Source organism: Zosterops lateralis (genome assembly GCF_965231275.1).
Source record: "Zosterops lateralis genome assembly, chromosome: 12".
In the NCBI taxonomy this organism is placed as follows: domain Eukaryota; kingdom Metazoa; phylum Chordata; class Aves; order Passeriformes; family Zosteropidae; genus Zosterops; species Zosterops lateralis.
Genome location: NC_139772.1, coordinates 12,221,271 through 12,236,409, shown reverse-complemented (window position 1 = coordinate 12,236,409; position 15,139 = coordinate 12,221,271). Strand labels below are relative to the sequence as shown.

At 44.1% G+C, this 15,139-nt stretch overlaps 1 protein-coding gene across 2 annotated transcripts in view; it reads left to right on the top strand.

Annotated features, from left to right (window-relative positions):
- CBFB (core-binding factor subunit beta) overlaps nt 1–9,151 on the top strand; it is a 37,931-nt gene extending 28,780 nt beyond the window's left edge. For both annotated transcript variants that reach the window (XM_083870419.1, XM_083870420.1), the window contains exon 6: nt 6,885–9,151. In XM_083870419.1, coding sequence (XP_083726545.1) covers nt 6,885–6,953 — 69 coding nt within the window. In that variant the 3' untranslated portion in view covers nt 6,954–9,151. The remainder of the gene's footprint in view (nt 1–6,884) is intronic.
- Nucleotides 9,152–15,139: the final 5,988 nt, after the last annotated feature.

Sequence of the window (15,139 nt, the reverse complement as noted above, 5' to 3'; positions counted from 1 at the left end):
AAAAGAGGCATTAGAGCAGGAATGTGTTGCCTCAAATGGTTCTGCAATGCCAGTCCAGTACAAGGAGGCCAGTTAAGTTATGACTGGTTTGCTTCACAAGAACTTAAATAGCTGGTGCTTGTGCAAAAGTGCTACGGAATGCATAGATCAGAAAAACAATTTGTGCTGTACAGAATCAATGCTGACTGTAGGACGGAGGAGATCAATCTTGCAAATCAGGGAGTACTGTAATATAAGCATCTTCTTTCAGTCAATGAAGGTTAGAAAGGGGCTGAGCAACAGAGGAATACTGTCTGGAGGCAATCAATGTTAATTATAAATTTATAACCTTTAGACCAGCTTTCAAACAATACTTTCTAAAAGGGAGCACTTCAAGCTTTTTTTCCCCTTGTAAAAGAAGTTCTAATATGAAGGTAAAAAATTTCAGTCTCTACTTGAAGTTATTCAGAGCTACCTATTCTTGCTGTGCTTTTTCCTTCCTTAACCTTGGTCCAGTTACCAGTTTGGGGCAGCAGAATTGTTACCTTTATAATAGCTTTTAAACAAAGATGCAGCCATTGCAAAGATTTCAGGTGAAGGGGGGTGCATGGGGGTCAGGAAGCAGATGTGCATCTTGGCCTGGCCATGCTCTGGAGCTCTCTCACAGCCTGTGGCAGGGAGAGCAGGCTCTGCAGCTGACACAGTTCATGTGTGTTTTCAGTCTGTTTCTAGGAAGTAGACTGTAGTTTGAAATGAAGTCTTGATGGAGGTAAGTGCTAAATAACTCTTAGCAATGGCCTTTGTCAGGAATTTTTTTTATTTGGACTTTCAGTGAGCTTGAAGGACAATTGGAATGGAAGTAGGAATAAAAAAGAGCACTGGGTAGACTTCATGGCATTAATAGTTCTACAGTTACTTCAGTCTAACATCCAGATCTCTTGCCAAGTTTGAGAGACTGTTTTCCATTATTTGCATAATTTAAGTGGTGCTTGACATTATAATTAAGAAAGATCAAGGCTACTTCTTCCCAGGTTCTATGAAAAGGAGAGCTGATAGCAAAATGGATGTTATGGGCAGCAAACAAAGCAACTGCAGAGACTGGATCCAGGCCATGAAGTCTAATGCTGATAGCTATGCCTGCTAGGAATGTGGTAAAGATCATATCCCCTCTGTCTGCCAGTGGCTCATGGATGCAGCATGTAGTGGTGCTGCTGTGGCTAAAGTTCTGAGAAGTGAAGTTTGAGAGTCTCTGTGCAAGCCCCCAGAGACCAGAAAGCACGTGGGCTGCTTCATCAAGCTGTGACCAAAGAGGTTCTATTATACATAAGCTGACATTCTCACTATGCTGTAGGGCCCCAGTTTTGCTGACTCTAGTTCTGAGAAGGCTGAGTTTCTCCTGCTCTTCTATCCAGTAAGGGTTACTGGAGGCAGGGCCAGCATTTTGAACCACGTTCAAATCTCTATGGGAGAGGCTGTTATTAACCAGAAACTCAGAGTTCATTGCTTTTCTTAATGTGGGTCTGCCTCAGATACCAGGACTAATGTGAAGGTGTGCTTGATTGTAACTGATCATTTTTCTGAGTATTGCTGTCTTTATTTCAGTTTTTTTTTATTATTATTATTTTTTTTATTATTTTATTTTATTTTTTTTTTTTTTCCCTTTTTTTTTTTTTTTTAGTTTGGGTGGTTTTCATCCTGTGGTTGTATACTTTTTAGAAAAGTATCTGCAAAGTATTCTCAGGTTTGTTTGGTTGTAGTTTTTTAAAATCCCTTTTCAGGAGGTTGGCAGTCCTAAGAGAATCCAAATGTTCACTGTTTAGTTTTTCATAGCATAGCCTGATTTTTCACTTATTTAGTAAATTATAGATGGCAGATGCCAAGGCACATAATGCATCTGCTCTGTCTGCTTCAACAGGACAGAGCTGCCAGAATCTAATTAAAGAATTGCAGTGGAGTTGTCCATGGAGAGACTTTATTTTGGCTATTCTTTTTGTGAGAGCCCTTCTTCAAATTAGCTCCTTCTTCCTTCCCTCGTCTTCACCAGTGTCCCAAGCTGTATATGCAGTGCATGTGGGTGTATTTGTCATTTTGCTGTGTGGCATTCAGAGGTCCCAGTTTTCCCTGCTGATTTTTTAAAGTGATTCATAGAAAGGGAGGGCCATCTTCATGGCAGCCCTGTCCATCCTTACTAAATTTGCTTCCAACTTTCTCAGTTCTGCTTTCTCAGAGCTATCATGTAAACCACACAGTGGAACTGCATTATCTTTTCCCAATGAGCTCATGTGGTAAGAGGAGTTGGTTTCCTTAGGTATGTTTGAGGCCTCTGAACATGCACAGGAAGGAGGTAGTTAGAGATGCTTTCTTAAAGTCAGTTTGAGGAGTTTTGTTGGCACAGCTGAAAGCAAAATAGGCTGCAGCATGGGGCAGGATTGAGTGGCTGGAGGAGGATGGGTTCTGACTGTCTTGGCTGCTGCAGGAATTGCTTATGTGCCACCTTCCTTACTGCCCATTTGTTTTTCCTTTGTGCCCCAATAACAGATGTAAAGCCTCCAATGTGGTTCTTGTTTGGAAAATCAATGATAAAAGTTACTGATTTAATGATTCCAAGCTATCTAGTTTATTGAGAAGAAAAATAATATGGTACAGATATATTTAGGCTTGGGAAAAGCTCAGACATCAGAGATTAAAGAGAGCTTAGGTGCAAGAGGTACTATAGGACACATTTTTTGTATTTGTTTACTCCAAGTCAAAATGCTTTTGTTAGTAACTCGTCTCTTTTTTGTCAGTCATTACCCCCATGGTACCAGCACTATGAGTTCAGCATGAATAAGTCTAGACTAGCATGTGATAGGAGGCTTTGAAATTATTTTTTGCCAAATACGTTCCTGCAATTCTTTCAGCTGGTCATCACACTCTCTCCAGGGTTAGAGGTTTTCAATGGCTTGTGGCCAGTTACAATTCCTTCTGCATTGCAGAAGATTTGCATGGCTTCATGTGCTGAAAGCTGAGCACGAAGTATTTTTTGGTGTTGAAGCTCCTGATGTGTCCAGCGCTTTAACTCTTCTGTTCCTGGATATTTGGAAGAAAACTAGCAGTGTTGGTTAAAATACATTCATTTTTAGGATAATCCCAGTTCTAGTGGGGATCTGTGTACTAATTACAAGTTTCTCACAAGCAAATATTTGTTATCCTTTCACTAAATAACAGATGAAGAGCATATGAAGTAGTGCTTCTTCAAACTTAAAATCAACGTTTGACTGAAAAAGAAGAGATGAATAACTGCTGTTTTCTCATGGCTCATTAAGCATGACTCATAGCAGTGTATTCCATTTCCCAATGGCAAAGATAGATGCATCTTTCTTAATTGAAGCAAGTCTCCTTAATCCTTGAGAAGCTGAGCCCATTATTCACTGAGAGTAATACTGGTGCTTTTGCATGGCAGCAAAAGGTATGCATTTCAAAAATTACAGCAAAACCCTGCAATTTAGAGGATTGATTAGCTGTACTGGGGAGTATAGGACCCCCAATGGTGAGAAGTCTGGAAATTGCTGGTTTACATCTATAAAAGGGAAGTTTTAGCTTCCTGTAATAGGCTGAGGAGAACTAGCAGACACTACCCTACTTGATAGTCACACTCTTCCTATGAGAGAGTGTTAAGGCTCTCACGGTATTTCTTATGGAAGTTGTATTTTGCCAATTGTCAGTGGACAAAAATAGCACCCAGTGCTTCTTGCTCCACAATGTGCTTCCTGTCTTCATGCAAAGTGATTTTTCTAGTCTTTACCATGCATCTTTTATTTTTTGTATTTTTCTTTCAGCATGCAAAGCACAGTTGTATACTGTGCACGTAGGGCCCTGGCAGAAGGGCTGTGAGTGCTAGAACAAGCCTGCTTCACACATTTGTCTTTTTGCACAGCAGTAGCACAAGGAAAGGAGGGTGCCTGAGTCAAAGCTGTCATTCCAACATGTTACAGTTGCTTGTGTAAATCCCCACTTACTGAATTGCAAAATTACACCTTTATACACACACACTGTTGTAAGATATTGTAATGACTGCTTTTGGTACATTTGAGGGTCATTTGTCATGCCTTTTGCGCATCACTTGAAAGGGCAAATCTGGTAGTTGTTCACTAGTGGCTTCTGCAAACTCTACAAGTAGCAATGAGGTCACAAATCATGCAAATTCTTTCATATGCTTTGAAAGAAAAGGCCACTTTAAGCAAAGCATAAATGCAACCATATGCTCATATCTTGGAGCCTTCACTGAAATTTGACAATAAAATTGCTGTGCATATGATTTGTTTTCTGAAGAAGAAACACTGTTGTTTTTAGAGCAGTAATATAGGAGCAATTAACTTGCTGGTCTTTTCTAGTTAAATGTAAAAATGTTTATTGAGTGCAAAATTGGTAGAAGTAAGATTTTGGTAATTCTTAAAGACAGTGCATGTCTTTGTTTCCTTTTAGAAGAAAGAGGCAGCAGTAAAACCAGAAGAAATCTTGTTACAGTCTTTTCAATAGAAGGGTATGCAAAGTAGAACTGTTGTTGTTTTGTTAATCTTGGTACAACTCTTAAATTAGCCTGGAAGTATCTATTCAGACTTGATGAACAACCATATCATATTAAGAAAATCTTTACAGTACAGATGACTTTTCTGTTGAAGGAAAAAGGAAGTGTGGGCTTACTCTCAGTGATTTTTATAGTCAAAACTGAATGATTTGGCTTTTGGAAATAATGTAAAAAGTTTAATTAAGTGCTATCTCCTAATATTTTGTATCTCTACAAAAAGGACTGTGTGCAGAAGTTGTTTCAAGGGCCTAAAGGAATACGCCCTTGAACACTTACAGTCAGTGCTGTATGGTGATTAGAGGAGTTTGCTTTAATGTGATTCCTCAGAAAGATTACTGAGAAATCTGTGGGTTTGTGCACCAGCAGTGATGTTGGTTGACACCTTCAGATTTCTTCTGCAAGCAGGAGAAGCAGATTGTTCCTTTAAAGTACAACTAGTGTAGATAAAACAGAGCAAATAGATTGGCTCACTCCTAATTATCTGAAGTGCAACCAACACTGAACACAAAAATGTAGTAGGTAGCAATTGGGATATTTAAGTTAGTGGAGGTGATTCCAAAGCAATAGTGGCAATGTGACCACTAAGAACAGTGCAGGAGGAACCTGTCTGCTCTGGAACATGCTGATTACTAGAGGGATTTATTGAATGAACTCCATGGGTATCAGAAAGGGACCATTGCACATGAAAAGAAAATGTAACTTTAAATTGGCTTTTAAATAGGAGAAGGAAGCAGCAGTTCTCTGTTTGAGTGCAGCTACCCTAGTGCACTGGGAGCATGCAGTTAGGCAGACAAGAACAGTAGATAAGGGAGGAAGAAGTGAACAGAGAAAGAAAAGTCTAAGTTGGAAAAAGTGTCAGCAGTGCATGCCAGAGGGTCTGGGAATGAGCAGGATCTGCTCGCTCACCCTTTGGAATGGGAGTGTAGCAGCAGCACACTGTGAGCTGGGGCAGCTGCTGTGCTGGTGGGGAGGCTTCCTCTCTGACAGTAAATGTGACTCAGAAGAGCCCAGGGAGCACCAAAGAGCAGCACTTGTGCCCCTGTTAGTCACAGTTCTGTTGAAGTACTCAACAGAAGTGTTGTTGTTCAGTGTGGTGGTGCAAACACGGTAATTGCTTGATGGGTATTTCAGTGGCACAATGCCTATGTTAAGGCTGTTCCCCAGACTTTCAAGAACATAGCAGAAGTCGTTCAGAACAGGGAAGTTGTCACTGGTTTGCATTTTTTTAAAGCCCTGAATATGGCAGGTTCTTGCAGCTGATGGAGCCACTTGGAATAAAGCCTGTGTAGTGATACCTTCCACCAGCTGAGAATGTGGCCTTAGACTGTTTGGGTCATGTGGTGGTTACAGGCCATGGTGCCAGCTATTCACTCTGTAAACCTTAAATAAAAGTGCTGGTACGAAAATGTCTTAAAAACCAGCTACCATGTATTACAGATGTTCTCAGAGTCGTAGTATTTGCTTTAAAATTTCAAACAAATCAATGTTTTTAAGTATTTACATGCAACATTTGTGTCTGCTGTAACTGTGTACAGGTAGAGAAAGTAGGTAACCTTATCTTTTACTGTGACAGACCATACTTAATTTTGTCTTTGCAATGTCATTAACTCAAACCGTTTAACAAAATAATTTGCTTAAAGGACAACTTACATTACTTTTTTTTTTTAATACCAGGGGTGCAATTATTTGTTACAGAGCTTTCTCAGTTTGTTAACTTTACAGGTGCACCAAAGAAAGCAGTAAACCCCCAGCATTTACGAGGTGTTAAAATGTGTGTCCATCTATATATTAAGTTGTGCTCAGGTGTTACTATAAGTCTCTTGATTCTAGAAGAAGCTAAAGTAAATGTTCCCCTCGTAAAATTATCTGATGTGATGTACTCTTTCTCCCTAAAACTGACAGAAAAGGTTAACAGAAGGGAATTTCACAGGGAAGAAAACTATTTTTGGAAGAAGAGACACAAAATTGCTACCTAACTGCTGTGGGAGTCTCTTGCTGATTGCCAAAGCAATGTTTGAAGCCTGGCAGTGTTGTGTGCACGTGTGTGGGCACGAGCACACAGCCCCTGCTGGGGGCCCTGGGCTGGGTGGGGAGGCACAGCAGGCTCTGAGCCCCTCAGGGTGCCAGACCCAGAGCCCTCCTCTGAGAGCCCACCTGCTTCGGGGGTAAAACTGAACCAGGGGGGAAAGAATGATTTTGATGTTAAAAATTACTGCTTTGCTTACTGCTTGAATTGTACTGTCTTAAATTGGTTGTGGTCTTAGCTGTGTTAATGTGCTGGATAAGGTAACTGATCCTTTCATGGTTGCTTATGCTCAGTGTGTGTTTGTTAATGCAGGCAAGAAGACAGCAAGACCCTAGTCCTGGATCTAACCTGGGGAGCGGTGATGATCTCAAACTACGTTAATCAGCGGCAGCAGGCGTCCCATGGGTCTGCACACATGCATTGCTTCTACTTGGCAAAGGATTGAATAAAAGACCAGAAACTGTGATAACTGGGTATATTATGGTCTGTTTCCTGACCTGCGGCAGTCGAAGTCACCACGAACTGCCATGGTTTGCACTATGTTTATGTTACAATACCTGCATTTCCCATTTTAAGCATGTAGCCAGTGGCAATTTGAAATTTTGTTTTTCTATGCAAACTTACTTTTGTTGGCACTATTTTAGTGAAATGGAAACTTATGCAGCTATAAAACCATTTTTCTCAACTGTAATAAAAATTGTCACTTAAAAATAGGTCAAGATATTACAGATTTAGAACAACTTTTGTTTTTGTTTTTTGGGTTTTTTTTTTGTAAACTGCTGGAAGCCAATGCATTCCAAGCTTAATTTTTTAATATGGGCTTTTGGAATTTTGATTGTCTTTATTATGTTCCTGCTTTATTTTAGATAATGCATTCTTATCTTTCTTTCAGTTTTCTTTTTCCTAAATTTGCAAGACCTTCTTGAAACTGCTGACATTATTTTGCATTATTTCCAAGCTAAACCCAGTGAATCAGAGCTGTTGGAATCAGTTTTCAAACTTTGTGGGTTTGTAAATGTTACAGTTGCAGTATTCATTCAACTGCTAACAATTCATTGGTTCCACTTTTAAAATGAAAAAAAAAATCTTAAAATGTATATTTTCACTCATTAATGCATTCTGCCCTGTTACCTGTCTTAGAGTTTATTCTGTTCCAAGTGAGTTTGGGTGGCTGTTATACCCTGTATATAGTGCTTTACTGAAACTCAGAGGAAGTCGCAGGCTGGCTTCTGTTTTATTCAGGGATTTTTTTAACTAGTTCTTCAGAGGGATACTGCAACTCCACAATCAGATTCAACAGCGTTTAAACTGGGAACAAAAGTGATCAGCTGCCAAGGTGATATATATTAAATCATGTTTAAGATAACTGCTTTAAGTATATTTTATATCTTAGGCTTTTTGTAAAGTTGTGCTGAATGGTGAAAAGCTGATATGAGCTTGTGTGCAGGAGTCTCATACTGCACATAGGCCCCTTCTATTAAATCTTATGCAAATTAAGACACTTGCAGTATATATTGCATTTTCTAACAGGGTAAGATTTGGGATGAATTAATGTATTAATTAATCTTGTTTTATTTGGGGTGATGGTGAATGCACTTGCTCCAAAGGTTTCATTGCATCCAATATTTGAAGAAAATCGATTAGAAATGTGATGTCATTTGGCTTTGTTAAAATGTGGTGCTTCCTGTACAGCCTGATTGTTTAAAAATGTCACTTAAATACCTTTTTAAAATAAGGGATCCGAATCCAGTATTTTAAGAATTATTTTAAAGGTCTATATGGTTAGAACAGTTAAATCATCGTTAAATTCTATAATCAAGACAATTATACATTCCTCATTAATGGCAAAACAATTGATGCAAAAGAGGTCTTGCAAAAATGTAAGCAGATGTCAATGTGAAGGAGAACCTTTGTATGTTAATAATATGAATATTTAACATTCACTTAAAAATGTCATTAACTGTAAACTGTGAGAATGTCATCAAATAGAAATATTTTGATACTTCAATTTAAATGTGATTCACCTGAAAGATAATCTTTTTCACTCTGTGGCCACATATTCTTCTTGCTCTTCTTCCCCCAAAGAAATAATTTTTCTAAAGTGCTTCTGCAAAGAGTTATTTAAGGGACACACGCATGCATTCGCACGCATCCCTAGCCTTGGATCTTCTCTGCCATCTGTGTATTTTTGATGGAATAGTCTGAAGATTTATTTTAAAAGGTTTTCCTAACGTTTCAGACAGTGGTTTTAAACCATAAGTACACAGGAAATGATGCTATCAGATATTAACGTTACTATCTCTGTGTAAATACTGAACCTTCCCTATCATCATTTAGCATTCTGCTGCTTTCCGTATCTTAATGCTGGCATTAAGATCACAGCCCTTACCCTCTGCTGGTTAGTGCAGACTTTTTAAAGTGCATTTTAAGTTATTGATGCAATTTGATATTTTTCATAATTTCTATTTAAACTGAAGTTGCATCATCTTTCTTGAATTCATCTCCTGTAAGAGTTGCTTTAAGCTACAGGATTGCTTTTGCTACTTTTTGTGTTGTATGTTTAACTTTCATAATAAACTTCTGTGTAGTGAAAACAAGGTGCTGTAAGTTTATTTGGCTCCCTGGTAGTCCCTGCTGACGTGTTTTGTTTAGGTGCAAGGCTGCCTTGGTGTCCATGGCTAAAGCAGTGGTGACATCCAGTGGTCACTTATCTAACTGACCCTTCTCCTCCACTGTGTTCAGCTGCTGTCTGGGAGCAGCCTGTAATAAAAGGGTCTGCACTGGGGGAAAGGTGGATTTTGGTGCCCTAAAACTCTGGTTTCTTACAACTGAAATGCCCTGCTTACTCTGAAAGCACAAATCAGCTCCAGGGGCCCCAAGCAAGGCGCTGTGTGTACTTACAAAATGCTGTTTGTGGGCACATTGTGTGAGCAGCCACCAAACCTTGTTCATTGTGCTGCTTTGTGCAAGAGGGGAACCAGGGGAATTCCATGTGTAAGTTCAGGAACTGGGGAAATGTGGTAAAGTTCTGTGGGGAAAATATGAATGTTGTATGCTACACCTGAAAACCTTCTGAGGCTGCTGAAATTTTAGGTGGTATAGCTTCAAATAGCTAGCACTGACTGAATGACAGTGGTTAAGTACTGAAACAGGTAGAAGATTGCTTATTTCATAACAATGCTTTAGGAACATTTACATACAAAAGGATAATCAGTAACCTTATTTTAGACTTATGATCTGGCTGTAAACAGACCAGAGAGCACCAAAGAAAAACAGCACTGCTGTGACCTGTGGCTTTCCTGGAAATGTTCTTCAGTGTGAAAGGAGGTAGCTTCTAAAAGAGACAAATGACAAACCATGTTGCTCTGCTCCTCTTGCTGAGGGCAAATAGTGTCTGTCAGCTGCTGCAGGCTCTGCTGTCCAGGCAGTGTGTTAAAGGCATCTGTAGACAACCATTGGGTGATTTGTCCATTTACCTGCAAGCTCATGGAAGGCTTCACTTTTCTGCTCAAGGTCCATCACAAGTGGATGAGTACAGTACTTGTACAGCCTTTTCTTGGCTGAAGGCAAAGGACAGAGGCACTTTATCCTCTGGCTCTTCCTAGATGGAATTTGCCTCTCAAGTGTGTGACTAGCAAAGGGAATCTGAAAATCTCCCTGCACGAGGCTCATACAGCAGAAAAGAATTTTAAAGGCATTACAGGCCAGTGCCTTAACTAGCATGGCTTAGGGATGGCTGTCCCTGATGTGGGAATGAAAGACCACTGGAAATGCTGGAGCTTATTGGAACTGAGAAGGATGTCAGGACCTGGAGCCCAACCACAGCAGGTGAGGTATGGCCACTTCCAGCTGGGTTTTTTAACCTCCTGCTCTTACATGACCTCTTCTGAACCCAGGAGAACAGAGAGTATTGACTGTTCCTCAGAATTCTGAAATAGTTTGGGTTGAAAGAGAGCTTAAGGCTCATCTAGTTCCAACCTCCCTCCTCAAGTAGACCAGGTTGCTCAGAACTCCATCCAACTTGGCCTTGAACGCTTCCAGGATGGGGCATGCTTCTCTGGGCAGCCTGTGCCAGGGCCTCACCATCCTCACAGTGGAGAATTTCTTTCTGATACCTAACTTAAACCTCTCCTCTGTAAGTTTGAAGGCATTTCCCCTGCCCTTGCTGAAAGTCTCTCTCCAGCCTCTTTGCTTACTGGGAGTGCTGTAAGGTTTCCCTGGAGCCTTTTCCAGGCTGAACTTTTGTCTACACAGGAGAGGTGCTCCAGGCCTCCGAGCTTCTTTGTGGTCTCCTCTGGGCTTGCTCCAGCAGGTCCATGTCCTTTTGTTAAGGACCCCAGAGCTGGATGCAGCATTGCAGGTGGGGGTTCTCAGTGTTTAGTCCCTTTACTGAGGTTACCAAAACATGGATAAGGAGGTTTCCTAGTTTCTCCTGCGGGAAACAGCAGCTGTCCTGGGCTCATGGTCCCCTTTCTGAAAGCAGAAAACTGAGAAAATGAACTGTGAGTGAAAACAGCAGCTTTTCTGTTCCTGCAGATCTGTGATGGTTTGTCTAATAACAAGCCTTGTTCAGGTAAGGGCTGGGAAGTTAGATGAAGATGTGGTTTCACAGAACTCCAGAACTGCATGGCCTGGGATGATCTTGGCAGGACTTTTATATATTTTTTTGTTTGCTCTTAGTTCAGGACTCCACTCTATCATAGATGTATTAAAGAATCCATCCTGTCTGCACAGAAATAGGACCAATTTCTGCAAAGTTGCATTATTTTGTTACTACATTTCCAATGCAAATAAGAGAATGACAGAAATGGCTTCAAGGATGGGAATTGCAGTGAGAAGTTAGAGCAGAGTGAACATTTGCATGGGCAACATTTCTCATAGCTCGTTTGCCTGACATCCTGTCTTCACACTGCCACCAAATGCAAATCCCAGGCCATGCATATTCATCAACTGCTGCACTGCTCAGAGCTGCTCAGGGTTTAAGTAACTATTAAATAGGTTTCTCAATTACAGGTTGAGATAAGTGAATTTTCAGAATTGCCTTGGGCTCATTTCTTAAAAATCAGGAGTGAGAGGGAGAAAAAGTAGCACAGAAGAGCTGAGTGCTGCCTCTCTCTGCTGTCACCTGGCACAGTGGATGGCAGGGGAAAGGAGTGGGAAACCAGAATGCTTCTTGCTCAGTTTTGTGCCTCATAATGGCCTGGTCCACAGTTTATCACAGCTGGTGAGACTTCTGCCAAGCCTTTGTTGCTTCCCACAGCTCTTCTGGTATGTAACTGTTTTCTATCCTGTTGACTTGATGATGAGGTCCTGGAGGACACAGGTTTTCCTGGGGCTCCACTTTCTCTTGTTCTACAGGCTGTGATTCTCTGCTTTTCATTGGAACTGGTGGCTTTACCACCGTTCCCCCTTTGCAAACTTCTTTCTTCCCTGGAACAGGTCGTGGGTTTAACTTGAAAAGAGCAAGACCTTCTAGAGCTGGAACAAAGTTTACACTTGAAAGCTCCTGGCTTTTCCAGCTGTTATCCACTGGCTTGCTGGGAGAGTCTGTCCCTCTGAGCCTTTCCCACCTGCATGCCCAACCCTTTCAGCTTTCGTTATTCATACCTTACAAAAACCCAGCAAAGTCTAGGCATAGAAAACAAGCAGTGTAAGGGAACCAAAGCTTTTTGTCTGTGGGATGCACTTGTCCCTGATCACTTCCCATGTGACTGTTACTGAAGCAGATGTCTGGGGTTGTTCTGCTGCTCTTACAAGATTTTGGAAGAATTTCAGGGCTTTGGCCCCTCACAGCACAGGGGGACAGGGGGAGTGACCTCCTAGTGAAACCCCGGGAGCTCTAAGCTTGGAGGAGAGCAGAGAGGTTGGAGGGAATGTGGCTTTGCTGCTGGATTGCAAACAAAGCTGTGGGGGGGACAACTCTTAATAAAGAGGCAGCTCTACCCAGAAACACCAGACTGGCCATCACCTCAGAGCCAGGAAGACTGCTGAGTGTCTCATTTTCCAGAATGATGTGCCACCTACCCCGAGGAAGCACCAGGTGCCCTCCCACCCCAGCAAGAGCTGAACAGCTCTGTCCTTCACAGCACTCCAGGCCCTGCTCCCCGATGGCTCCTGCACGGGGCAGCACCATGGTGAGACACCTCTCTAGAGCTGAGATACTGCAATCCCCTGCCACCACCATCCAGACCCTCACTGGCCTTCTCCAGTAGCCCCAGCCAACCAGAGGGTTACCACCAACCTGCAGACACCTGGGCAGCCTGTCCATGGAGCCAGGAGCCCACAACTGCTGCTGCCCAGGAGGAGGAGGATAGTTGGGGATGCTCAGCCCTGTAGGAGAGCCAGCTGTGATCCAGCTCCAGGTCACAAATCATACAATGCTCAGGGCTGGAAGAAATCTTAGCATTTAGTCCAGTTCCCCTGTGATGGGCAGGGAACTTCACAGGTCATTTGCTCTGCCTGTGTTTGAGGTCTGGGGGCCAGGGTGAGTAGGGAAGGGAAGCACAGGCAGAGCTGCAAGCACAGACTGTCCCTGAGCTGCCCAGTGATTGCCTCTGCTCAGGTCAGAGCTGCTGCTGAGGAACCCCAAACACTTGCTTGGCAGTGACAGCCCCAGCCCAGAGCCTCTTGGCGGATGCTCCCACACAGATGAGAGGACAGATCCTCTTTTTAGTTCTGCTTTCAGTTCTGCTCTGCAGAGCACATCTGGTGTATGACTGCCGGGACCTGGGGCTGGTGGTCCGGTGGGCTGCGTGACACTCTGAAACCACCAACCCCAACAAGGTGCCTCCTCAGCAGCTCCTCCAAAGCCTCTCCACATCCAGAGCTCTGCATCCAGGGCAGGATGTGCCACTGGGACCATGGGGCACCACATTGGGAGTGAGGCTCAAAGGGCATCTCTGTTGTTGGTTCTACCTGTCACAGCCTGTTAGTAAGATTCAGGTCACCCCCTCACTGCTCGTTCACCAGAAGTCAGTGACAAAATGGGCAGAGATCTTCAGGGGCTCTGAGAGGGCCCCTGCAGCTCTGACTCATCTCCCTCAGAATGATGAAACCCCAAGCACCAGGGCTGGAGCAGACTAGTGTAGGGGGCTCACCCCCCTCCCTCCTTCTCATCCCATGCCCCATGACGTTTCCTCATCATCAGCTCTGACAAGCAAATATCCCTTTTGGAAATATATCTGGAGGTGAAACTGAGCCCAGGTGAAAGCCCTGCCACACGTGCAGCACTCCTGGATCCATAAACCTTTGCAATATGGGGTTTGGACATTCTGTAGAATCCCCAAACCAATCTTGTACTTTTTTTATTTTCTTCATAAAACCTGTGCTTTAAATAACTTTTTTTTTACAGAATCTCTGTGCTTTTCCCCAGGGTAAATTTTCCCACCAGTTTTCAACACATGATTAAAACGCTAAGTGCCCGGCTGGGCAGCAGCCGAAGGCAGGATGCAGTGGCTCCTGGAAGGACAGACGGACAGATGGATGGTCCCTCGCAGCAGCTGCCGCCGCTGGCTCGGTGCTGAGCGATCCGGGAAGGAGCGGGTGACCATCGTGACCGTCCCCTGTGCCGGTGCCCGTCCTGCCCAGCCCGGCCCCTGCCCGGCACCGTGGGCTGAGCGCCCTGCCCACGCCTGGCGCACAGAGAAACCAGCGCATCTGTTTCTAATGAAGCCGAAGGCAGTTCAGATCTCGCCCTGCACGAATCAGAGCTTTTAAAATGTATCTGGAGCTCTGTGCAATGCACATAAAGCGTGCCGGCGGCGGGCGGGGGGCGCTGCCCCGGGGCGATGCAGGAGCCGCTGCCTTGTGCTGAGCAGCTCCTCCCCTGGCCAGCGCTTACTGCTGCTCCCTTTCCTTCCCGGGAGTGCTCCGTGCCCATCCACCGGCCCTCCTCCTCAGCCCCAGCCCTGAGAAATGCCCTGTGCGCTGGGGCAGAGGCTGTGCTTGGTCAGCGTCTCATCAGCACCCTCGGTGAGCGCTGGGACCCCCCGTTTGTGCCCATCTCCAGGCACCAAGCGCGGTGCAGAAATTCAGGAGAGCTTTTGCAGCTGCCAGGAGCCCAGATGTGGGATGGGAGAAGTGATGCTGGTGATCACCGTGGTCATGACTGAGGACGAGCTGTAGCGTTGCCATGCTCCCCACAGCCCATGCCAGGCACACATCACCTCCCTGCCCCTGGCCAAGCACAGAATCGCCTCCAAAATCCTTGTTGTCGGTGGGCTGCACAGCCGCCAGTCCAGAGCACCCAGCAGGGAGGAGGATGCTGTCCTGGAGCATGTGAACCGCAGCCCAGGGAGGCTCAGGACAAGCTGGAGGCTGTGTGTGTGTGTGTGTGTGTGTGTGTGTGTGTGTGTGTGCAGGGAACCGGCCCGGCCGAACAAGGCACTTTGTGCCCCACCAGCCCTGCGGGGGCAGCGCGGCGGGGCCGCTCCTCGCTCCTCCTGCCCGGGTTATCCCCGCACATCCTGCCCAGGTTAGCCCTGCACACCCTGCCCGGGTTATCCCTGCACACCCTGCCCGGGTTATCCCTGCACCTCCTGCCCGGGTTATCCCTGCACCTCCTGCCC